The sequence below is a fragment of the Taeniopygia guttata genome, chromosome 2 (genome assembly GCF_048771995.1).
Source record: "Taeniopygia guttata chromosome 2, bTaeGut7.mat, whole genome shotgun sequence".
NCBI classification, from domain to species: Eukaryota; Metazoa; Chordata; class Aves; order Passeriformes; family Estrildidae; genus Taeniopygia; species Taeniopygia guttata.
The window spans coordinates 104,947,026-104,971,927 of NC_133026.1; the positions used below are offsets into that span (position 1 = coordinate 104,947,026).

At 36.9% G+C, this 24,902-nt stretch overlaps 1 protein-coding gene across 4 annotated transcripts in view; it reads left to right on the forward strand.

Annotated features, from left to right (window-relative positions):
• The window catches only part of MIB1 (MIB E3 ubiquitin protein ligase 1), a 71,938-nt gene extending 47,489 nt beyond the window's left edge, over window positions 1-24,449 (forward strand). Inside the window, exons 13-21 of one of the 4 annotated variants that reach the window (XR_012054104.1) lie at window positions 2,246-2,378; window positions 2,760-2,846; window positions 5,533-5,694; window positions 8,067-8,248; window positions 9,384-9,576; window positions 10,573-10,651; window positions 12,252-12,365; window positions 12,509-12,730; window positions 13,493-13,594. Coding sequence is in view for 3 of the 4 variants with exons in the window: in XM_004175227.6 (XP_004175275.2) it covers window positions 2,246-2,378; window positions 2,760-2,846; window positions 5,533-5,694; window positions 8,067-8,248; window positions 9,384-9,576; window positions 10,573-10,651; window positions 12,252-12,365; window positions 13,493-13,593; window positions 18,252-18,392 (1,192 nt within the window). In the remaining variant the exon portion in view is untranslated. Of the gene's footprint in view, window positions 1-2,245; window positions 2,379-2,759; window positions 2,847-5,532; window positions 5,695-8,066; window positions 8,249-9,383; window positions 9,577-10,572; window positions 10,652-12,251; window positions 12,366-12,508; window positions 12,731-13,492; window positions 13,595-18,251 lie in introns of those variants that run through there. The other 3 variants (XM_030266081.4, XM_041714714.2, XM_004175227.6) reach the window with 3 other exon arrangements.
• The last annotated feature ends 453 nt before the right edge of the window (window positions 24,450-24,902 follow it).

Below are 24,902 nucleotides of genomic sequence, written 5' to 3' on the forward strand. Positions count from 1 at the left end.
TGCTATGTATCAGCCCAGCATTCTGAAGAGCTGTGTGGTGGTCTGCCCAGACACCAAGCAAACCACAGTGCGCCAGACATGCTCCCTCCCTAAAGCAGCTAGACACAGTTCTGATGGTGCCAAGATTTGAAAATATGGCTTCATTGCATTACAAAATAGACTATGTTTATTAGTGCAGCTGGTACTGGTTAATTTTGCCACCTTTCATTAAGCTTTGGCAACTTGAGTTTTACTAAGTTATGTTGTTAATTTTGAAAAATCCCGTGTAAGTGACTCTCTCAAATAATTAATGTTGCCATTGTTTGTTTTTTCTGATGTATTCTAGTCTTTTCTCCCTAGCACGTGAGAGGGCTGTAGAAGGTGTTATGAATAGAAGCTGAGCAATGGCACACAATGAGCAATGTAACAATCTGTTGAGTGTTGTTGTCCAATGTTTCTGTGTTATAAGTGATTTGGACTGTGAGGAAGTGAGAAGCCTTCTGACAGGAAAACAAAAAATCCTATGAGGCTGAAAATGGCTTCTGTCCACTCTGAGGAGGACAAACATCCAGAACATTCTGGCTATGGATGCTCCACATAGCAGTTGGTTTCCTGTGGGTTTGTATAATCCTGTGGCCTGAAAACGCAGTTGATTAGTTGCAGTTCTTTTAGACACTGATTCTGGGGGCAAAAAAATGTCACTTGATACACCATTCTGACCATTCTGGCAGCTGCAGCTTAAGTGTGAAACCAGAGGTTTATGTTGTGTGCTCAGTAGCAGGAGAACATGGAGATGCTTATTAAGCAGTCTTTTATGGGAGCGTCTGAGCAGAGTGTAGGAAGGAGTGCACTTCCTTACTGGTACAGTAGTTACCTCACAGACTTCTCTGCTTTCAAAGAGGACTTATTAGGGTGAGCTGTGCCCAGACACAGCTTTTAGGTTTTTTTATAGGAAACTCATTGGCTTGTTCTAAAAGAGAGCTAAGGAGTGAATAGCACTTCACCTCACTGTGGATGTTCAAGGCGACAGATGATTGGAATGAACTGGAAGCTCAGTTGTTACTTGACAGGGCAGTCATTCATACCTTATTGAGGGTATTTTTAAGTAAAAGCTGAGACGTTCCATTTATGAGGCTGTTTCTGAGGATTATTGAGATCCCACATTTTTGATACCAGAACTCTAATGAAGAACTCTTCAATTCACATACATCATGTGCCTTGCAAAGGCACTGTGTGACTTAGTGCCTTGCATTATCAAGGATTACTTGGATTTTAAAAGTTTGAATTTTGTGTGGAAGCTCTGTTTCTCCTGTATATATCTTGTTCCATCAACAGTAGAGAAACATCAGATGACAGAAGAGGTTTCTTGGCACAGGATTGTAGCAGTTTCTGGTTTTGTGTTTGTCTTTAAGGAGCTGTCATAAGGGAGCTGCATATGCTGTTTATAATGATAAGACAATAAGGGGTTTAAGTTTGGTAACTTATGTATTCCAAAAGCTAAGTGAAGACATGTAAACTTAAGAAAACTGTATTTCTCAGAGAATATAAGATTGAGCAGTTTGTTTATCTAGCATTGTGTTGTTAATACCCTTAACTGAAGGTTAACTTTGGACTTTGTGGATTTTAGTCTGCTGTAATACTTGTAGTAATCAAGTTGCTTTTCCCTACCCTACCCCCTGACTACCTGACACTGCCTTGGTATGTTATACTCAACCATTATATGTTAAGAAAATATCCCACTAGTACTCACTTCACAGTTTCAGCATTTATTTTCTCTATGCTTAAGAGATCTTCCTCCATTTTCTTTCTCAGAAACTGAATTTTAACTGTTACAGCCCACAGCATCAGTTTATAAAGTGATGATTTTAAAGAAATCTAATGTAGTAGAACTTGGTCATTAAATACTTAAAGACGCTGTAAAGATTTTGAGGGAGAAAATTCTTTTGTCTACATTTCAGAATTTGTTTGAATGCTTCTTTAATGTAATTTTTCCTGCTAGATAGGATTCTTCTTAAAAACAAACCTGATCCTCACACTGATCCAGGCATGTATGGTTTGTTTGTGTGCTTTAATGAGAAGGAAGTGGACATTAAATTACTCTGCTTTGGAACTGTTGGTATAGCTTTTCACCCACTCCCTCTGTTTGACAAAGGATTAAAATTATTTTAGCCACTACTGCATAGTTCTGAGAATTAATGTTGTTCTACTGTTGTCATTCAGCATATGTTGTAGGGGTGTTTGTGCCATCTCTGCTTATTTTTTCCAGCGCAATGCGTGTGCTGTTGTCCAAGTTACCACGACCATGGATTGTTGATGAGAAAAAAGATGATGGTTACACTGCCTTACATCTGGCAGCTCTTAATAATCATGTGGAAGTGGCTGAACTTTTGGTGCATCAGGTAGGACTCTTTTCTCAGGAGGATTTAAATGTCATGCTTTGGTTAACCATCTGATGTGAAAATAGTTGGCTGCTTTGCACATGCAGTTGCAATGCAGAAGCAGTGGAGGAGGGAAGGACGTGTTGAGCTCTAAAGGTCAGATTTGCCTTTGAGATTGTTAAAATGGCCTAATGGTGCAGAGGGACTGAAAAATTGGATGCCTAGTTTCATTCAACAGATCAACATCTGTACAGAGAATAATTGAAGCATTTAATCACTTCTGTTCTCAAATCCTCTAACTAGGAATTATATTCAGGGTCATAGTCAGTGTCCTAGTGGACTGTCTTGCCTGTAGATGCATTGCTGGGGTGATAATGCTCTAATGTTTTGAATATCTTGCAGGGCAATGCTAACCTGGATATCCAGAATGTTAACCAGCAAACTGCTCTTCATCTTGCTGTTGAACGACAGCATACACAAATTGTTAGGGTAAGTATCTTATTTCAGTAAGCCATATGGTTAATGGCATTTGACTAAAGCTGATGGCGGCTGTTAAAATATGAATACTTCATGAACATTCAAAAAAATATTTGACAACATATAGTCACTGCATGTTTGTTTGATTGATTTTGTTTAATTCAGAAGCCTGCCAACTTGCACAGAAGGTCAGTCAGCAGTATGAACGCCACTTGAGGCATGCTAAATTTTTGTACATGTACATTATGGTTTCCTCTGTGTGGTTGCCAATTCCATTCTTTTTTAGTAAGGAAAAATGTGTTCGGCTGTTACTTGTCTGAATCTTGTGGTGCTGTAAGGTGATCTTCAAATAGCATTTCTGATGTGTCTTGCTGTATGAGTAATTGTTCTTGCCCATAGCTTTTGCAAATTGTAACATGGAACATCTTTTTATTACCTTAACTACTTTTCAGTCTGTGAGTGTTTGACATTTCCTGCTCTTAACTTGGGAGACCTATAAGCAGTGAACAGTAGTACCTTACTGGTGAAAGGAATGCTATCCTGGTTTTTTGTTTGCATGGGTGTAAAAGTAAATGCTTCAACTTAAAGCTTTGTTACTAGCACAGGAAGTGTGGCTGGCATAGCTTGCTGTTTCTGGCCTGTGTGCACTGTCATACAGGACCTGTATGACTGTTTGCCTTGCTGCTGCGGGCTTTTGAGGCTCAGAGAGAGCATTCACTGCTCTCAGAATGGATACGTCAACCTGGCCTTGGCTTTTGACATAATTTTTTTGCCTTTATAGAGTGATCTTGTATGAAAAGCTGTCTCTTATTCAGGCCTACACAGAATTGTCCCCCCTATGCAGACCTGCATTCTGTTAAGTGTTATTTTACCATAAGGTTTCTCCCTCTCTGAGGGCTGATGGGTGTGATCCCGTTACAGTGAAACATGTGATATGGCCCTATATCTGGAGCTGCTTGCTACCAGAAGAATGGTTTCCTAGAGTCAGTGCCACTTGCATCCTGCAAGCTATTTGGCAGCTGTGTTTGGTGAACTCTTGTGCCCTTCTGGAATTTACACAGTACCTGGGAATACAATATTAATGTAGCAGATGAGCAGGAAGGCATGTGGAAGAACTAGCATGTGTGTTTGACTGATGTGCTTATATGTGAGAATGTTTAAGTGAATGACCCTGTAGAGTATCCGTTTTTCAGAACTGGATTAACTTTAAGAAGTCCTAAAATAGCTCATGCAGCCATGCAAAGAACATGTTGGCTCCATATTTCAAAACTAATTCCTATTGGATACCTTCCAGGGCTGGGTTTGTATCCTCAGGCATTTGTGGAATAGTGGTCAAAGGTAGCATGGTTCTTTTAAGAGTCCTCCTGTCCTGACAAAGGGCAGTGGTTTGCCTTTTTTCTTTTTTTCTTTTTAATTAGTTTTTTTAAAACTTCTGCAAAATCTCTGAAGTTTTGTGGTAGTCAAGGATTCCAGGAGAAACTCAAAGCAGTAAAGAGCTAGTGGCAGACACAAGATATGAATATGAGAAAAGAAATTGGGCCAGAGTAAATCCATTTAGAGTGTGTAAGAAGTTGAGACTAGACTGTCAACTATTAGCTGGTTTTCTTGGTTTCACTTGTGGAAGAGAAGGTTGGGGAAAATGATAAGCTGCAAATAATTGCAGGCAGATACTTCCTTGAAAACTAGGCTTTGAATATCTTTTAGCCTGTTCTGAATTCTGAGGTTCTTTGGTTCTGAGAAACTGAGCTCCTTGCAAGTATCTGTGTTCCAAAGAGGGAGATCCCTCTTTGTATATTCCTGGTTTTAGATGCCTTTTGCCTCTACTGCTAATCCCAATTTTGCAGAGTAGCAGAAGTTCAAAATTGAAGTTAAAACTTCAGCTGCTGCCTACAGGTTTCTGAATGGTGACAGTGATGGGGTTTAATTTTTAGGGGCAGTTGGTATTTGTTTTTGTCAGTATTTATTGCTTTGTTTAGTTCAACACTGTATTTAAGAAAGTTCTGGTGGGTTGAATTATGGAAGGACTGTATGCAAAGGCCATAGGAATAGGAGAGCCTGTGTAGCCTTGTGCTTTTTCTGTGTCCTGTGAACAAGAACGGGTGTCTAAAATTAGCTTTAGAGACAAGTCTTACAGTTCATTACTTTCCAAAGTGTTCTGAGAGAGTTTTTAATAGTGTCGTTGGTTTTTATGTCTTCTCCTGAATTAGGGTAAACCGAAGTACATGCTTAACTACTTTGCTAGTGCAAAGACACTGTAAATTAAGTTGTAAAGTTTAGCATGGTGTGAAAGTCATGATTTTTGAGGTCAGTGAAACCTAATAGTAAAGAGTATATACCTATCTCAAGTATTGTACATATTGCTGTAATAAATTACATTGTTTGTAGGCTGTCTTATAAGAATTAAAGTCTAAGGAAGAAGAAAGAACCCTCTAAAATTGTGTCTTTTGTAGCACTCAGAGCACAGGCAAGCATTAGTCTTCTGCTGAAATAAGCTTGGTATTGGAGACAGATAAATGCTTTGGTTGAGGGCTTAGCTCCAGGTATGGAAAATATATTTAAATTAATTCAACTGTGAATTGTAGAAAGATAGGAATAGCCCTAGAGAATGCTAAACCATAATTTTCTGAAATCAGTTCTGAAAGGAAAAAATAGGAAGTTTTTTTTATTTTTTTAATTTGGGTTCTCTCTCTCTTTTCAGCTCTTAGTCCGTGCAGGTGCTAAATTGGATATTCAGGATAAAGATGGGGATACTCCCCTGCATGAAGCCCTGAGACACCACACCCTGTCACAGCTCCGCCAACTCCAAGACATGCAAGATGTGGGCAAGGTAGATACTGCTTGGGAGCCATCAAAGAACACAGTAAATAAAACACATTTATTTATTCTTTTTTTCTGCCTGTATATTTGTCTCTCTGTCTAGTTCTGTACTGTCAGACTGGTTTTTGGCAGCATAAGTTTATGTAGACATTCTGCATTAAACTGCAGTGTAGGCAGAAATCATGTTCTATGTGGCTTTTCACATGAAGTCATTACCTTTTTTGAAGAAAAAGATGGTTGTGTACCTCAAAAATATTTCTACAAATTAATCTTCTGTAGTGAACATGTATGACTGCCAAAAAATCAAAGTAGCTGTTTTGGAAAGAGAATTAAACAGTGTTACAGTACAGAATAAGACTGAAGTAGTTTTCTGTGATTCAGCATCTTGCATGTCTTTATAACTTTAGTTGCTTCTATAACTTTCTGAAAGTATGTTCTGTTAGAACAAAGCATTCTTAATTTTGTATGTTTATTTTTGTATATTTTTGTGTGTTTATTTATATTTTTGACAGAGTTCATTTCAGAAATTGTGCTGTAGTAAGGAAATAGTAAAAAAGCCTCCAGGTAATAATTTTACCAAAAAAAAGAAACTCTTACACCCAAAAAGCTCCATGAACCCCATACATAGAGGTGAAGTTTATAGTTTACCTGAGGGACAAAGGAGAAATAAAATTATGGAGCAATTCAGATTGAGAAAAGGAAGCAGTTTGATCAGAGCTGCTGAGCCATTAGTTACCAGTATAATATTTTTTCTAATTTTAACTGAGGGTTAAAATTAGGAAATTTTTTGTTGTTGTTGCTTTTGCATTTCATTAAGAAAAAACAAATATACCAACTTTATGAAAAATCTTTGTTCAAAACAATAATTCCACTGTACAAAAGTTTTTTTTTCAAATTGATTACTGAATCTCATTGAAATATACCCAAATAAGCTTTGAAAAGCATTTGAAGTATGACTAGCATGTGTAAGAAAATGCATGTGTCCTTTTTAATGAGACGAGAAGAGCGGTTACAGCTCAGTTGTTTCTGTGATCTGAAATGGACTCTGTGAGAGCTGTCTAGAATGCTTCATGTTCATGTGTTTAACTGTGAAATGAATAAAAGCGAAGTTTTTTTCCTCAGATTTGGCATTTCATAAATTGGTTTCTCAGCCCAGTCTTATTAACGGACTCCACCATGAAACTAGAATTGTGTATTTAGTTTTGAAGGTTTTAACAGAAGAAGCGGGTTTTTTTTCCATCACCTTTTACATTTCTTTTGGGGGGTATTTTATATTTTGGAGAATAAAGTTTTATCTCTAGTTGAATTTGACAAGTATCCTTGGTTTAAAACAAAATTGTTGTTTTTTTTTTTTTAATTTCTATTGAAATGATAAGACAAAGAACACCACAAAACAATTCGTATCCATAACTTACTGATTTTCGTGGAGCTTCCTTCGGAGCTGTACTGTTCTTACCTAATCATGAGGAAGGATGTAGGAGGAGTATCTGAGTTCATAAAGTGACCTTCAAGAGTCTTGTAGCCTCAATGATACATATTGATATAAGAACTTCTAATTTAAAAAAAACATAGACTGAGGTTTAAAAAAATGCTTCCCTAAGTAACTGGATTTCCTTGAGTTGTAGCTGCCCTAGCTTTGCAAAAGCTCTGCCTTTGAATGCAGTGTAGTGTAGTTTGCTGAGGGATTCTTAGTGATGCTAGCAGTTCTGTAGTCTGTTATAGTTAATGCATTTCATCTGATCGAGCAAAAAGATGTTGGGAGCCCGCAATGCTCTGGGGAATCCACTCCTTGCTGGGCTGTGGTAGCAGGCCTTCTTAGTGTTACTAGCTGACTCCCATGAAGCAGTAACACAAGGATATAGTAACAGCTGTAAAAGGACAAAGTAACATTATGCGATTAGACTGGGACAGTGTGTGAGTTTTAATCAATCTAGGCTGAGAAAGACTGAAATTCAGTTACTTTCTTGGGCAGGTACTTTACTTGCTGGACTAAAAAGTAGATGTGCATTCATTTATGTGCTCAACTGTGGTTTCTGTCCAAATGCAGTGATAGCATTTTGCTTGAATTGAGCAATTTGAGTATATACGGAAGTGTGTTCTGAATATACCCACTGGAACTTTGCCCTTTACAGTGCTTCCATAGAAGGACAGCCACTTCACACGTGAGTATAGGTGTACAGGAGATTGAGTGCTTCAATAGAACTATTCCCTGCTGAATTTTAGTTCCTTAAAGGAAAGCTGAATATAGCTGACTGAAAATGAAGCAATTGTTTTCATTTTAGTTCTAGAGATGCTTCCTTTGGCTTACACATTTGCACATATATGTGCATGTGTACATGTCAAGTAGCGTTCTTTTAGCCAGACAGTCGTTAACTGTTTAGAGTCATTCTTGCTTACGTATTTGTTTTCTTTCAGTTAATAATGGGACTTGGCACTCAAGGAGCAGAGAAGAAGAGTGCTGCATCGATTGCCTGCTTCCTGGCAGCCAACGGGGCTGACCTTGGCATTCGTAACAAGAAGGGTCAGTCGCCTCTTGATCTCTGCCCTGATCCAAGTCTCTGCAAAGCATTGGCTAAATGTCACAAAGAGAAAGTCAGGTTTGTATATTCATAAAATACACAGTTTCCAAATGTCTGCTTTCCGCAGATTAACTGAGTTTTTTGGGAATTTTTTGGGTGTGGTTATTTTTTTTAACTTTTAATTATTTAGGATTTTACAGTACATTGAATGCTATTCATAAATACATTAATTGAAACTTACCGAGGTCTTAGAGGACTTTCATGCATATTAGAATGGCAGAGGGGAGAATGGGAAGGTGTGACAGTCTTCGGGGAGGATTGATAGAACTTCACAAGGCAGTCGGGGGAAAATCCCTGGAAGGAATAACTAAGCATTGCAAACAGGTTGGCCTGGAAAGTTGTGAAATCTCTGTCCATACAACTTCTAATGACTGAAGTATAAACATGTGAATTCTGTGTTGTTGCTGCTTTGAGAAGGTCATCTACTGAGTCCGTGTTAATCTGGACAACTGTATGATTCTGTGAAAAGAGAACGAGGGGGTAGATCTGGTATCTTCAGGAATTACAGTTTCAGTGAAATACCATGTTATCAGGTCCATGCAGTATCAGAGGATTCATCTTGTCCTAGTTACGCTCCACCCGTTGCCGCAAATGAGTCTCATCTTTAATTCGTGTATGGAAATCAAAACTGCGCTCTTAAAATGTGACGAAGAGAGGCTGTTTTTATTGATGTTGCCCTGGTAAAGAGTAAGGTGCTTATTTCCTTTCGGAGCCTGTGCGTGTCCGTGGCTCCCCGGGCCCGTCCCGCGGCGGAGGTTGGGCACGCGCGCCCTCTGCGGGCCGGCGCGGCGCGGAGCTGCGGCCGGGGTGCGGCCCTGCCGGGCCTGGGCATGGCCGAGGCCCGGGGCTGCCTCTGCCCGGCACAAGGCGCTCTCTGTTCGGAAAGCAAGCTCTTAGGGCGAGAGGGAGGGACTTCTTACGTTCACAACACGATATCCTGACTTGTGCGTCCTGTTTCTGAACAGTGCCTTATCCGAGTGTGTGACCTTGCACTGCAGTATCAACTGTACTTCTTGGAAAAGGCAGTTCAGATCGCTTTATGATCAAACATTGATGCCCAAGTGCATAGGATACATAAGCAGCCAGTTGATGTGCATTTTAAATGGAGTGATTTTTTTAATTATCGAAAGTTTGACACAAGGCTTCTTTGTAGTGGCCAGGTTGGTTCCCGAAGTCCATCTATGATCAACAATGATTCTGAAACCTTAGAAGAATGTATGGTGTGTTCAGACATGAAGAGAGATACTCTGTTTGGCCCATGTGGCCACATTGCCACGTGTTCTTTGTGCTCACCACGGGTGAAAAAATGCCTCATCTGTAAAGAACAAGTTCAATCTAGGACAAAGGTAAAAACCTCTGAAATTTATTGGTTCTCTTTCTTTTATAATGGAAAAGTAGAAAAAAAAAAGAGGGGAAAAGAGGTCAAAGAAATGTACATCTTCTTTTATGTGGTATTGTGCCTTAGACACGGCTCACTGGATGGAATTAATTTTGCTCTTTTCTGTTTGCAATGAGTTGGAACTGGAGTATCTCTAAGGTTTTTTCCAACCCGAACCATTTGATGATTCCGTGATATATACAGCTTTCACACAAAAGGACTAAGAAGTTAGAGGTTCTTAGGTTTCTTAACCCTAACCCAGAATGTTAAAACATTTCTGTAAAAGTACCTTTTAAGTGAATTTCATAGGATCATAGCATGTTGGAAGGGGCCTTTAAAATCAGTAATGTTGACTGACATCTAGTAGTGTGTAATGAGCAGGGACAACTTCAACAAGATCAGGTTGCTCAGGGCCCTGTCCAGCCTGACCCTGAATGTTTGCAGGGGTGGATCATCTACCACCACTCCAGGTAACCTGTTCCAGTGTTTCATGACCCACATCATAAAAATTTCTTTCTGATACCTAGTCCAAATCAGCTTTCTTTTAGTCTAAAACTATTACCCCCTATACTACTGCAACAGACCCAGCAGAAAAGCTAGTTCCCATCTTTCTTATAAGCCCACTTTGAGTACAGAAAGGCTGTAATAACTTATTCCTGGAGATTCTCTTCTCTAGCTTGATCAACCCCGATTTAAGTATCCGTGATGGAATAAAGAAGGAGAAAATAAGAAATACATGGCGTCCTAAATGCTTCTCTGTGCCTGTCATTGTACTGAATGTGCAAAAATTGCCAGCAAATACCTGTTCTTAGAAGTTAATGTGAGAACTCATTTAAGTTGCATTTTGAGAATGCTGAATGAGTTAAAAACCCCACTAGATGGAGATTCTTGAAGCCCATGTGCCTTGCAAATTAATGTAGAGAGCAGGAGATGCACTTTGCTCACATGGGTGTGTTCTTTACAGATTGAAGAATGCGTAGTATGTTCAGACAAAAAGGCAGCAGTGCTCTTCCAGCCTTGTGGTCATATGTGTGCCTGTGAGAGTAAGTAACTTTACAAAACCTCTTTTTGAATTTAATTGTGAAACAGAACATTTTAAATCAGATTGCTAAAAGCATTAGCCTGTATGTTTGTGTATGTCTTGTGTCCGTGTTAACAGGGACAATTAGTAATCTGATTTCAGGTTCAATTTATGTGGTAGTCTGGTGTGATCATCAGAATTTTGGCATTATTTGTCATGCTGGTAATAATTGGAGGACAGACTGGAGGTTTTCAAGTCTTTAGAAAGCGTGTCCTGTTTCATCTATATTATTTAACTGTGAGTAGGCTTTCTCACCTTATAGAAGCCAACTGAATATCAGTAACACTTTGGTAGTAATTAGAATAAATTTTATTGTTTTGTTGCAGCTTTTTGAAGGCATTCAGATAAGCAAATGGTGTTTTAAAAAACTATTGTCAATAAATATTTAGTATGCTTCACTGCTAATCTACAGATTTGCACGAGGGCTGTATTTTGCCCCAAAAGTCACATCATGTATCTTTGCAAAGAGCACCAGTTTCGATGATTTATCCTGTGTAATGGTAATAGGTAGGAGATCTCTAGAAATTTTTTTGTTTTGAGTACATGAGGATAAGAATGCAGCTATCACCTTGTCTCCAGACATTTCAGGGTTTTGTTGAAGGGTCATTTCCCTAGAGAAGAGCAGTCCTTATTGATGAGGATCTACACAAGAGGGATGGTAATTGTTCCCATGAGTAACTGGTTACTTGGACTTGCGAAGGAAATCTGGTTTCTTCCTCTGTTCTGGCTGAAGCAGCTGACATCGAATCACTGACTATAGTTAGCCTGATCTGGCCTCTTTCACTGTCTGCAGTTGAAAGATGGTGAGAGAAGTTTTTCTGAATCATTTCCCAGGAAAGAAGACAACAAAAAGATTGATTACTGTGGTGAAGGATTTCAGCAGCACAGTACACCTTACCAAGTCTAAGCTGTAACAAGGACAGCAGAAGGTTTAACAGCTGTAGATTATTTCTTTCCAGATTTTTTTCTGGACATCTTGTTCAAGCAGGATGAAAGTGTCTTCAAGTTTGTGTATTTTGTAGGATCTACTCTCTTGAGTCACAGTACCCTTTTAGCATTTGTGAGACAATAACTTGCCTTTAGTAGAAAAATTACAGCCCACTTTCTAGGATTATATCAAAAGATGTAGGTTTACTCTTAAGGGTAAAGAGCTGCATCTCTTTGCCCCTGGAGCATGAGGACAGTTAGTGAAGTCCTTTGTTCTAAATAAAAAAAGCAGATAGGCTGAACATTCTTGGAAGTTCTGGTCTCAAATGTGTGATTACCTTTTAATTTCTGTAATTCTTGTGGACTAGACATCCATCTGGAGAAAGAGGAACCTCTTCCCTTGAAATGTCTTAAAAGGAGATAGGGATTAGATCTACTTTGAACGCCAAACAGGACACTGTTTAGGTGTGATTTGCAGAAAATAATGTGAAGATAAACTCAAGTAGTTCTTTGTTTTACAAGCATCTATTAAATCATTGCTGTATAGTTACTCTGAATAAACAAACTCATGGATAGAAAAAAAAGAAAAACTAAGTGGGAAGATTCAGAGTTACTTTATTTCTCTGTTCTCTCAGATTGTGCAAGCTTGATGAAGAAATGTGTACAGTGTCGGGCAGTGGTTGAGCGAAGAGTGCCTTTCATAATGTGCTGCGGAGGGAAAGGTACAGAAGATACCAGTGATGATATTTGTGAGTGACTCCAGAGCCCATACTCTTTCACATTCCTCCACCAACTTACTCTCTTAAATGATCTAAATATTTCTCTCCTTTCTGAAGAAAAGCTTAATGAAAGCAGTGCTATCAGTGCTAACAGTGCTGTTTAATGAAAACAGGTATCCTTTGCTGTTTGCACTACTTTCTGCATCGCTAGCAGCAAATGTGGTAACACCACCAGTCATTACAGTGGAGAGTTGCTTCCAGCATTCGGAGTAGAATCCAAAACCTGTGTGATGACTTGGCCACTTACTAATGCCCTAAGAAATAAAAGCTGAAGATTGTCTGTGGTTGTGCAAATGAGTAAATAATTTTTTTACCTCTGGTACTCTGAAGTAATGGTAAGTATTTTGCATCTAGGTACAAGCAACTTTCCTGAGGGAATGTCCAGTCTTACATCCCCTCCTTTGACTAGTTTTTTAAATTCCTTGGGACTTATTTGAGTAATTTCTTTTGCTCTGTGTGTATATAGTGGTACACAGTATTTCAATTGAGTTTATGAGAATTGGAATATTAGTTCATTCTTGTCATAGTGTTCTGAAATAGATAAATATAAGAATAGTCATTAAAATCAGGTTTTCAATACTCACACTGGGAATCCAAGACTTGATAATTTTTCTTTCATATAGTCACACTGCTCCCCAGATCAGTCGAATATGGGAGTATTAATCTGAGCTTGCTGAAATTTTGAACAAACTGCTTCCAAGACACTTGGGCAGATGTGAACACCAAATAGAATCATCTAAGTCAAGATAAAAAAGTCATTTCAGTGTAAAGGAACTTGGCTTTTTTGTCTTTAAACCGATGCAAAAAATATTTTTGTCAGGAACTTCACTGACAAATAAGAATTCTCAGAACATTAAGGGACTACAACCATCATTATTATGGAAATACTTGTCAAAGAAGTGTTACCACTAAACTCAAAGAAATTTTTTGTTGAGCTGCCAGTGATGGTTAGTTAATTTAATTAGATTATCAAAGATGGTTGACTAACATTTTTTTCAGATAATTGAAAAATTGTAGCTGTGACCTTGGAAATAATTATTCCTGGTTCATTAGATTGCTGTGTAGTCATGTATCTTTATTTTCTTTTAATCTTACAGCAAGTGGAAACATTCCAGTTTTGCAGAAGGACAAAGACAACACTAATGTCAATGCAGATGTACAGAAGCTGCAGCAACAGTTGCAAGACATCAAGGAACAGGTAAAAGTGCTGGATAAAAGTTGTAAGAACCATTAAGTGCAAGAACCACTTGATCGAAAAAGCCAATGCATCCTCTATTATTTAAAGCAAAATGAAATGTTGAAGTGCATCAGGGTTAAACTGTAGTTAGAAGACCAATATTTTTTGTGGGATGTGACTTCTGTGTCCTCTATGTACAGGGTTAAAAGAAAAAATTGAGTTGCCATGTTTGATAATTCATCTATTAGGGCATGTTGTGCTGATGTGAGTAAAAAATTATGCTCTTCCCAGTCAGTACATTCCCTGACTATTTAGCTGACCTGAATGTGTGGGTACAGCAGAAGCTGTTTTCACAGAACAGTAAAAAAGTAGATAATCTTCACCATTCTGTATCTACCTTAATCTTGACTTGTTTGTTCATTAACTGCCTTGGAACAATAGCTGACAGTTATCTGTCTTATGAAGGGTATAATGAACACACTCTTCAAAATCTGTGTAGCTGCAAGGTTAAAACTTTGAAAGTATTTTACATGTAATTCAAATATTTGAAGTTTAAATGTTAATGTTTATCTTCATAATGAGGTATAGTGTATAGAGGTACAGTTCTTTCAGCAGTAAGGGATCTGGAGCATCTGACTACTAGAATGAGCTTACTCTTTTCAAGCCCTGATAATGTGACTTTTTTCTTCCATGTGTCTAACACAATTGGAAGCAACTTTTTATGGATACAGGAGACTGAGGTGTTCTAGCTTGCCTTTTCCTCTAGTAGGCTTACATCAGTCCATAATACTTCAGTGGTGGCAGCATCACATCTACTCCTGGTAGTTGTTGAATTCAGCTGTTCATGTGCATGAAAGCCAGAGATAGAACATGTAGATTGCTAGTTTTAGGGCCTGTGTTTCTAAGTGCCTTAAATTTGAGAGCTGATATGCTCAACTGAATGTCTGTGAAGGGCTTTTCCTGTCATGTGGTGACTTGGCCAGCACCCCAGTAACAGAAATTCAAAAGTTTTCTGTGTAGTTTTTATCTGTAAAGAATGTGGAAGATTGAAAATTGTAATTTGAAAATGCATGTCTGTCTTACTGGGCAACTTCAGATGTTACTGTCATCTCTGATGGCTTGCATCCACTGTATAGTTTCTGCTTTACTTTTTAGCATTGAATGGAAAGCATAAGGTTGTTCTTTTGGCATTTCAAATAATACATGCAAAAGATGCCAGATGCATGCTTAAAAGCTAGTAATCTGTTTTCTTCAGATACATTTTTTCAGGGTACTTCAGGAGTTATAGAATATTAGAGTTCTGTTTGGGTATGCTGATATTCTTATGTATAGGCACATGAAAAGAAAACTGTGTTACAATTTTTCTTCTTGATTAGATGTGATCTCAGGTGTTTTGGTTTTTTTTTTGTTAGTTTTCCTTAGGTGCTGGTTTATTCTCTCTGATTTTATCTAACTTGCGGGATTTTGCTAGCCAGCAGCCAAAATTGTTCAGTGCCTCTGACTAGAAGGAGATGGTTCTGGTCATTCCTGGTGTGCCTCTTGGCTTGAGACTCTTGTGGTTTTTTCAGTGTCTTTTGTGCTTAGTCTTGTAACAGGGCAAGTTGTATCATACTTGTGAGTAGCCAGTTGGGTTTGATTAAAATTTATCATCTCATCTTTTAAATTTGTGCTTGAAATTAGGCATAGCATTCCATTAGAATTGTGTATTCTTTTGATTTGTGCTGTAACAGTTCAGTCTTTGTGTTCAATTGATATTTTTCTACTTAAAATTAATTTGTTCTCTCTCAGCAGGTATAAGCCTTTGTTTCAACTCATACCTTCAATGATAATCTAATATGTTAGTGCAGCAAGCTTTTAAAACTATTTCTGGTGCCAAGCAGAAGTGATGCTGATGTCAACAGAATCTCCCACATCTGATGACCACACCATTCTTCAGGGATTCCCTGAATGTGAACCCTTTTGACTGTAATTGCAATACCTTCACTCCATTTCATACATAATCATCATCATCATCCATCTAATATCTTACGTATGTTCCTTCACCATACTTGCATCACTTTCTTCTTCCTTAAAAAATAAATTTATTTTGTCACTGTGCACCTGTATATTGTTGTAAAAACTGTTTTTCATAGTGAGGAACTGATACTTCAAGCAGTTTAAAACACCTTGTTAGTGATAAAAAAATTATCTAAGTTGCAAACTCAGTTATACTTAAGGTGCAGTGGGCACTTTGCCGGAGTATTTACCTGAAGAATTGTCATCCAGAACAGGCATAGTGTCTTTTTATAATATTTGTTTTCCTTTGAATGATGGGAGTCAAATTTTGCAGGCAGATAAAAAATGGGGTTTCATGCAGAAGACGTTCTAACAAATAGTACAATCGTTACATGTTCTCACTTCTTATCTTCTGCTTCCCAAAAGGTGCATAAGACTTGCAGTGAACTTTCTTTCACTGTAAAAGTACATGTAAGGTGGTGGTTAAATAAGGAATTGCCCTTCAGAGTTGGATAAAACTCAGTTATCTGGGCTTGTATCCCACTGGGAGACTGCTGAACTAATTGAGAAAAGCCTGCCACAAGAGAATTGTATAGCAAACAGGAAGCTTGTTATTCTGCCAGCTGAGTCATCCTACTGTGTGAAGTAACTTAAGTGTTAAGATAGTATCATATTAAGAAATTCAACAGCTAACCTATTTTACTGTGCTTCTGTACTAAGCAGGAGAAATAGGGCAGTTTTCTAATACTGCATGACTATAAAATGAAAATGTTGGGATTTCTGTCCTTTACTGAATGAAACAGTTCAAAGTAAGGGTGTTTCAATAGATTTTTTTTTTATTATTATTTCTGTGTCCCTTAATGGATGTTTTAATTTTTAAATGATGGTGTACCATTTGGAGATAAACAGACCCTTGTAACTTATGTAATTCTGATCCTATATTTAGACACAAAAGCAAATAATAAGCCAAAACATAGAATAAAGGCTACACATTGGGAATTTTCCCAAAGATAAGATGAGTGTTTGCTTTGTCAGTCCTTTGTGAAATGTCATCACACCAGTGCTGCCAAGTTATAGACTCATGTCACACAGCTGTGTATTCACTGCATTGGAAATAGCTGTTTCACTGATACCTTAAGTCTGAGAGTTACTGAAGAAGGAATACTCTAAAGGTCCTATTGATGTGCAGGATATGAAGGTGATTATTTGGTGAGAGAAGAAAAATGAGCAGGACTGACAAGAAAGGTTTCTGTAAATTTTTAATTTGAAAATGTTTTGTTACAGTATTGTGGAAATTCTGGCAAAGCTGGAGCACCCCCCCCCCCCCCCCCAGGGCTTTTTTTAAGCATAAAATGACTTAAGGTTTTACCTGGAAGTTTTACTTTCTTGCTAGCCCATTATACTAGTATCCTGGAGATTAAAATAATGATTTGGCCAGATTCCATGCCAATTTAAACTCTTAAGTGCAGAATTATGATGAATTTTTTTGGTCTTCAGTTAAGCTATTTACTCTAGGAAGCAATACCTGTTGATTTCATAGAAAATGTGCTCTAGGGTTTTTCTGAATAGGGTACCTTGGTATGGATTCTCTCATGCAATGAACAAATTGAAGTGAAGCCCCAGTGATGAGTACAGAAGCAAGTCACAGGTGCGAGATGGTGATAAAATGAATTTGTATTTGAAATACGAGCCTTGTCAGTATTTCATGTTATGTACAAAATCAATGTTTATAATTGTTAGATATATGTAGTATGTCTCAGATAAGAGGACATCTTAGATTTGATTTTTTTCTATAGTATGGTGTTAATTTTCATCTGCTGTAACATCTATTCATTTACTAACATTTGATAAACTGTTATAAATGAAATCCTAATATGGCTGCAATATGTTTATGGTGAAGGAACATGCCGTATGAAAGCTTCAATTTCTGCACATGACAAAAGTTGAAGGACATTGTTCCTTAGTGGCTTGGTGCAAAATGAATTTTGCTGTTGAAGAACTTTGGGCATTGACCATCACTTCACGTTCAGCAATTAAAACTGATTTTAAAAGTTTGCTGTGCTGCTGTTATGAGTGAAGGTTACAGATTTACTAAACTGTTCTTCATTTGAAACCTGAGGTGTTCTTTTGATTGAAAGTCTAGATAATTTTCACAAAGTACTAAATTTTGCATATCATATTGATTATACAACATTTTTATTCCTTCTGCGGGTGTCGAGTGTTTGGTGTTTACAGGTAGGTATATGAATGGCTAGCTAGCCTGAGAAGAAATTTGTAAATCATTACCCAAGCATTGCATACATCAAGCTGGTTATGTTTTGTTCCCTGGAAGATTACATTATGTAAATGAGAATATTTCTGAAGAGTGTTTCAGTGTTGCACATTTGCATAATTATATTGAAAATATGATGTCAGCCTATTACCGGATTGCCTTAATTAAAGAAATCATATTTAGAAAAAAATCTACATAGTTGTTTGTGTCATGATGGGGTAGGAACAGCCTTTATATTTTAAGTCCATGTGGAATAAAAATGGTATTAAAAAAATATATAGTTTAGTGGCCATGGCAGTTATCTGCTATGCTTAGGACATATTTGTTGTTGAATTTCAGCAATTTATATGTTGCATATTCAGTACCATATAACTACTGTCACTGACTAGTAACCTGTCAAAATCTTTTGCAGACGATGTGTCCTGTCTGTTTGGACCGCCTGAAGAACATGATCTTCCTGTGTGGCCATGGGACATGTCAGCTTTGTGGAGACCGAATGAGCGAGTGCCCCATATGCCGCAAGGCAATTGAACGGAGGATCCTTTTGTACTAAACAGGGGCCAGGGTCTTTTACTATGTTGTGAAAGAGTAAGGTCATGTTGATGGTTTTAACCCTCTATTAGTTTGAATGGTAGTAGAGGGTTCTAATGAAAACATTTCTAATACTGTAGCACAGGTTTGTTACATAGTAATTGTTTAAAGACTGTGAAAGCACCAAATAAAAGAAACAAACAGTATTTGAACAGTCAGCTTGTAGCTTTACTCTTAAAAAACGTGTAAGCCTAATGCTAATGTAAAGCAGTCTTTTTTTCATTTTGTTTCTGTCTTCTTCTCCTTAAAGTTTAAACGGACAATCTTATTTTGGTTTTGTTCATGTGTATCCTGTATGTGTCAGATGTCAAGTGATGTAAGGGAATTTTTTTTTTTATATTGTCAATTACTACCAAACATAAACATTCAGGATTTTTTTTTTGCTTTATGCTTTTTATGTGTCAGCATTTCCTATGCCAGTTCTGATTCACAATTAATTTGTCTTGAAATACACAGCCATGAAAAATCAATACAAAATATATACACAGTAATAATAGATAGACTATTCCCATGAGGTCATGCCTTAGAATGCAATGTTAGGGTAATTCTGACTTCATGCCCTTTGTTCCTGAGGATGGGTTGTATAGGAAAAATTTTTTTTTAAAAATCTGTTGATTGAATATGATCTGTTGTGTAGAAACACACACATGCAGAGCCGTTTAAAAATTGTGGATCTGTGAATTCAGAAAAACCAGATTTTGTAAAATTTCCTTTGTTTATAAGTAAGTTTTATTGTCTTCAGGCAAACAGTGTCAACAGCAAAAGAGAATATTTAATATTGATTATTCATCTAAGTGGGGTATTAACACCAGAATTTACCTATGAGCATTACTGAGTAATACTGCAAATGAAGATATTGCTGACAGAGCAGTGAATTTTGTGAGCTGTGCCTAGTTGAGCTGAATTTTGCTGAAGGAGTTTGTTTTCCCTGATATGATAAGGAGCTATTCCTCCTGACCCCCAAAATGCTACTGTTACAGACTGCAAACTATTCACATTTTGAAAACAAATGTATCTTTTCATCCTTTTTGGTAGTAGAAAATATGCTGATTTAAGGGTTTCTTGTAGCTAAAAGGAATCTCTGCTTACTCCTAAGTGATTGAACAGTTTTCTGAGTGCATAGTTCATGTAGCCCATTGCCATTGTGCAGACTTCATTTGGACATTTCTGCTCTTGCAGAACATTAAAGAAATCCATGCTGGAATTACTTAGGTGCCTTACTTGCAGCTAAGATGAATTTATCATTGAATTCTCATTGCTTATGTCTAAAAATGTGGATAAAAGGATAGTTCAGGGAAAGATCCAAGAAAGGATAATGTTATAATTGTGGTATTTTCAGATAAATCAATCTGTCTTCTGAAACTTATGTTGATATGCCTGAACTGTGCAAATGTTGGCAAATGTCTCAGAAGACTGTTACTAATAAACTGTAAAGATAGACAAACCTTTAAGCAATAAGATTTAAACACTGAAAAAAATTTTCCAGGAAACAAGTACAGTGATATATTGGAAAAGTCTGTATAGAGGGACTTTTAACATCATGAAGTGGTGTAATACACAGCCTTACAATAGTCATCTTTAATCCTCATCCAGCATTCCAAATGTTCCTCATTATTTTCAGTGTTCTTTCATTGGACACAATCACAATCTGGAGTCACTGTAGTCATCTGGTTTATTTTGTATACTAGTGGTCATTTTTCTCAGATAATGTGCATCTATATTCTTGACCAAATGAAGCAGCCTTCCCTTGTTTTGCTTCTTGATTACTATTCTAAAATACCAAAATTTCAAGGAGTTTTGGAAAGTTTTTGATGCAAGGCCTTGTTTCAGTTCAGCATTTTGGTATCTCCACTTGAACTCTTCGTGCATCTGAGTGTTCATTGCAATTTTCATTTGGCCAATACATACTAAGGTTTTTGGTTTGTTTTTTTGGGGTGGTGTTTTTTTGTTTTTTTTTTTTTTTTTTTTTGGTAGCATGTTTTACAGCTGAACCTTTTATAGTAGGCTTCAGTTTCTTGTCAGGCTTCCCCTGGAAATACTTCTGTAATAGGATATGCCATTTAATGATCTATTCTGAGTTTTCGCCTGTCATGCATCAGATTTTTACCTTGATTTCCTCTATCTCTGGCAGACATATTTTGTTCTCATAATTCTTTAAGGGAGCCTCTGCAAAGTTGGCTGCACAGATGCAGGGTGGATCTCTTCTTGATAACACAACTCAAAACTGAAACCTCAGTAGAGCAGTATGCATTTTCCTGATTCTTTTTTGCTGGAACAAGCCAGAATTACTTGAAAGTATTCCAGCTTAGCATCAGTTAAATAATTCAGCTGAGTTAGAACAGATCTGAAGCATCCTGGTTAGGACACTGGATGTAAGATGCAAGTTACTGTTTAACACCCTCAGTACTTGAATACCATCACAGTCCTCTGGAAATGGAGACAACGACTGAAGGTATTGCTGTAGGAGCAGCTTTGTGTCCCATGCTGCTCTCACAGCAGATGTATGTAACTGCATAGGAGCTTGTGATTGGACTCATTCAGCAATGTTGTGTGCCAGTTGAAACTGAACTGTGTCAGCTTGGTGCTATTTTGGTGCCAAGAAAAACAACTGAATTAGAAATACTAGGAGGGCTAACCAAGATGCTTGATTTATTTATATAGTTCTGTTATTGACAGGAGTATTGTATCTTGTCTGGAGGTGGCGATACCTCCTTTCAAAAAACTTAAATGAGGAAAAATGCTTGCAAATCTGGTATCATTTATGGAAATAAATATTTATATTCAGACCCTCTCTTTTCATTCAGATGTAGAAGGTGAGCTAGTGTTGTTAAGGAGCCCAATAAGCTCATTCACTTTATTTTGTGGTTATGTGTGCAATGTGCACAGAGTACGAATGTTTAATTGGATAGCACATATTTGAAGGATGAGATGTTCAAAGGGGATCATAACAAGTAGGAGAGCTAAGGAAATATCACTGTGCAGCTGTCTTCAGCAAAAGATTAAAGTCTAAATTTCACCTGAGCAAAGTAAAAATTAGAAAAATCAGTTGGGCATTTAATTTATTGTAAAATTGTAGAATGTAAGCATTGTAAGGTTTGTTATGTCTAGTGCCCAGCATTGAATAATAATTTTGAAATTAAATGGAATTAAATATCTCCATTTGTTTCTTGAAACAAGATACCTAAAAATATGTATTGTTCAGTGTGAGGTATGCTCAGATGTTTAAGTAAAATGTTTTCTTTGCCATTCATTAAGAGACATTATATCACTATGCAGGGATTTAAAGTGTAAAGACAACCTAAGAGGTTAACAGAATAAATTTAGTAGTTGTATGTGGTAGTATATGTACTACCACAGTTGTAGATTGTTAACTTTAGTATAAATACCTTTGATTTTTTTTTCCCTTTAAAACTTGTATCATCACTTATTGTGGCCCAAACTTAGATGGCACTTCCCAAAATCTGGGCTGCTATTACCTACTTTGCATTTGTTGGATTACTGTGTATTTGTATGTTGGGGTTTGGAGAAATCCCTTTTTCCTGAAGTGGATAAAAAAACTACACTGGTGAGATAGCAAACAAGTTACTTTGTAAATGTGAAAGTTTGATTAGAAGGTGGTGTTCTTAATTTGGACTGGCTGAGAATATAGCAGATTTGCACAAGTACTTGTGCCTTGTTAGCATAGTCTTACAATTGGTATTTTAGCTTCTTTTAAAGACCTGAAATGGTCTTTTAAAAATAATTAAGTACTTACTGTGTAGATATTTTCTAGACATGAAGGTTTATGTACGTGTAATTATCTTTAGCAGTATTAATTGCAGTTAGTGTAAACACTAAATTGTTTGAAGAAGCTGCTTTCAGCTAGTGATCTGAGCTTCCTCTACAAAACTAATTGTCAGAAATTTAATTTTACTCTTCCAGTAGCAGCTGGTGAACCGAAGAACCTATCCTGTTCTTTGTGCTGCATGGGTCAAGTTTTCACTTAAAAAAACCAAACCCCAACAACAGTACAGTCTAACTAGCAGTGCTACCTCCTTTCTGTCAAAGTGCTGAATTCTTCTGTAGCTGTTTGTTGTCTTTGCAAAAGGGTGGGAAGCGCATCAGTTTTCTTTTGCTTCATCAGTTTTGATGTCTGAATACATTGCAGAGGTTTTTTTACTTTATTAAATTACTGTGTAAATTGCATACAATAGCAGTGCGTGATTTGCCACGAAGTACATTGTATTCCTGTGCATAAGTTGCTGGAATCCAAAGTGTTGTCTTTGTGTGCATTTCATACTTTATTTGTGTTGACAAAGCTAAACTGTTTGCAGAAGCTTTAGTGTGTGCCATTTTTATAGCTAAGCCTGTGGTAAATACACAAGTTCTGACTCAGGGCTTTTTAACAACTTAAACACATTTACAATATTCTTCAGCACATCTTGGAGAATACTAGAGATTTAATGACTCTACAGTGCCTTGATAGAACTATTGAATGGGCAGCAGCCATAGGGTCTTCACAAGAACACAAGTATCTTCTCAATCCAGTTAATGAGTTTATGTTAATATAGTTGTAATGCCCTTGCCATGGATTTATAAACTTGTATATATTTTCTGTAAAGGAAATTTGGAAAATTTAGATATTGCTAAGCTTTCTGAAAGCTGATTAATTGTTGCACTGGTCATGAGGATCTGAAGGGCATCATATTCAAATTTACAGGAGCAGCTTTTGTGTCAAAGACAGCTGACAAAATTTTCTGTATGTGACATTTTTAGTGTGAGGGAGAGGTCATTGTATAACATGTAAAAGTACCTGCTTTATTTTGATCTAGGAAATCTTCCGTAAGTGAGAGAGAAATAACCATCAACAAATCAGTATGTTTGCATGCCATTTCATAGTTAGAAAACTTTGTGTCATTTTGAGCTTCTAGGAAATACTTAATTTGTCCAGCCTTAGTGTCTTTATGAATGCAAACTATTAATGGTAGAAAACAGGTTTTAATGAATTACAACAAACATTTTTGCTTTTGTTAAAACTAACTTTGTATTTTCTGTAAACTGTAGATTTTGACATGACTGTTTATTGGAGAAGTTTAAGATAGCCTGTGTGAGTGTACTGTATTTCTGTATGCAGATAGCATTATATACTTGCTTGTTTTAAAACTGCTTAGCAATGTCTAAGCTTTTCAAAGGAAATGCTGATGTACTGTATGGTTAGTAAAACTTGTCATATGAGATGTATACTGACTTTTTCAAGAGCTTTGATTTAAAAGAATAGTTGGACTGAATTAATACTGATTTTTTGCACACAACATTGGAAAAGGGGTAGTGACTCATTTGTCTTCCTCCATCTTAGTTGTAATGATGTTAGATGTCACCATGGAATTTGAAATTGGATACCTGAAAAAGTATTTGCAAACTTGGTTACTTGTTGGCATACAATGTTTAAAAGAACACCAGACATTATTGAGAAATTTTGCAGTCCAAAGTTCTTAAAAAACCTGTTTCTTTTATAATATGTTCCTGAAGAATGAATTTGTGAAAGCATCAGAAATGCTATGTGCCTTTGAATCTCCAAGGTACTCAAACATTGTTAAAGCAGCACAGTAGAAATTCAAAGGGTGGATTATTTTGTAACAACAGAAAGATTGATTTAAAATTATCTCTGGATTATGTGCAAATTTTTCTGTAAATACGTAGTACTGTTCTACTGACCTGAGTTGCTGTTAAGTGTATGTTAGACTCTGTGTTTACTTGTAAATGAATGGCCTTTACAGATCTGGCTACGTGAATGTGATCATTCAAACATCTCCTGCCAGATACAGTAAACTTCCATATTCTGAGACAACAGATGCTGCATCATGGTTTGTACTTTTAGGATTCAAGTGCTAATGGATGCATTTGTAAAAAAAAGCAAAAATCTATGTAATCAAAGGCAACAAAACCAACCACACTTATATGGCTTAGTGTTTTTATTTGTCCTAGTATACAGGTGAAAAAAGGAACTGACAGAATAAAAAGTTTGTTGCTCTCTTTCTCAGTTTCTTCTCATTTTTCAAGTTTCTTCAGCCTTGGTTTATATGATAGGTCTGTATGAAAACATAGTGTTTTCAAATACTTCTGAAAAAAAAATTATAATTTATGCAACTTGTTGAAATATATTTGAAGTAGCCTCTTGTTCTTTGCTTTGGGATTTATGAACTCTTCACATATTTCTCCTTACATGTTCATTGAACATGATGGGAGCAGTGCTGGCATTGGTTGAAAACTTCATCTCTCTAGTCTCAAGGGTTTCAGCCCCTGCTGTTGATTGTAGTGGAACCTGGAGGTTTTGCTAGTATTCGGTATTGATGGGTTTAAATTTTGAAAAGGCTGTTTCATACTTTACCATATAAATAATTATAGTAATTTTATAACTACTGTGTAATGCAATTAATTTCTGTACAGTGCACTTTGCTCTTCTAAGTCATTCCAGCTATATCCCATATGGGAG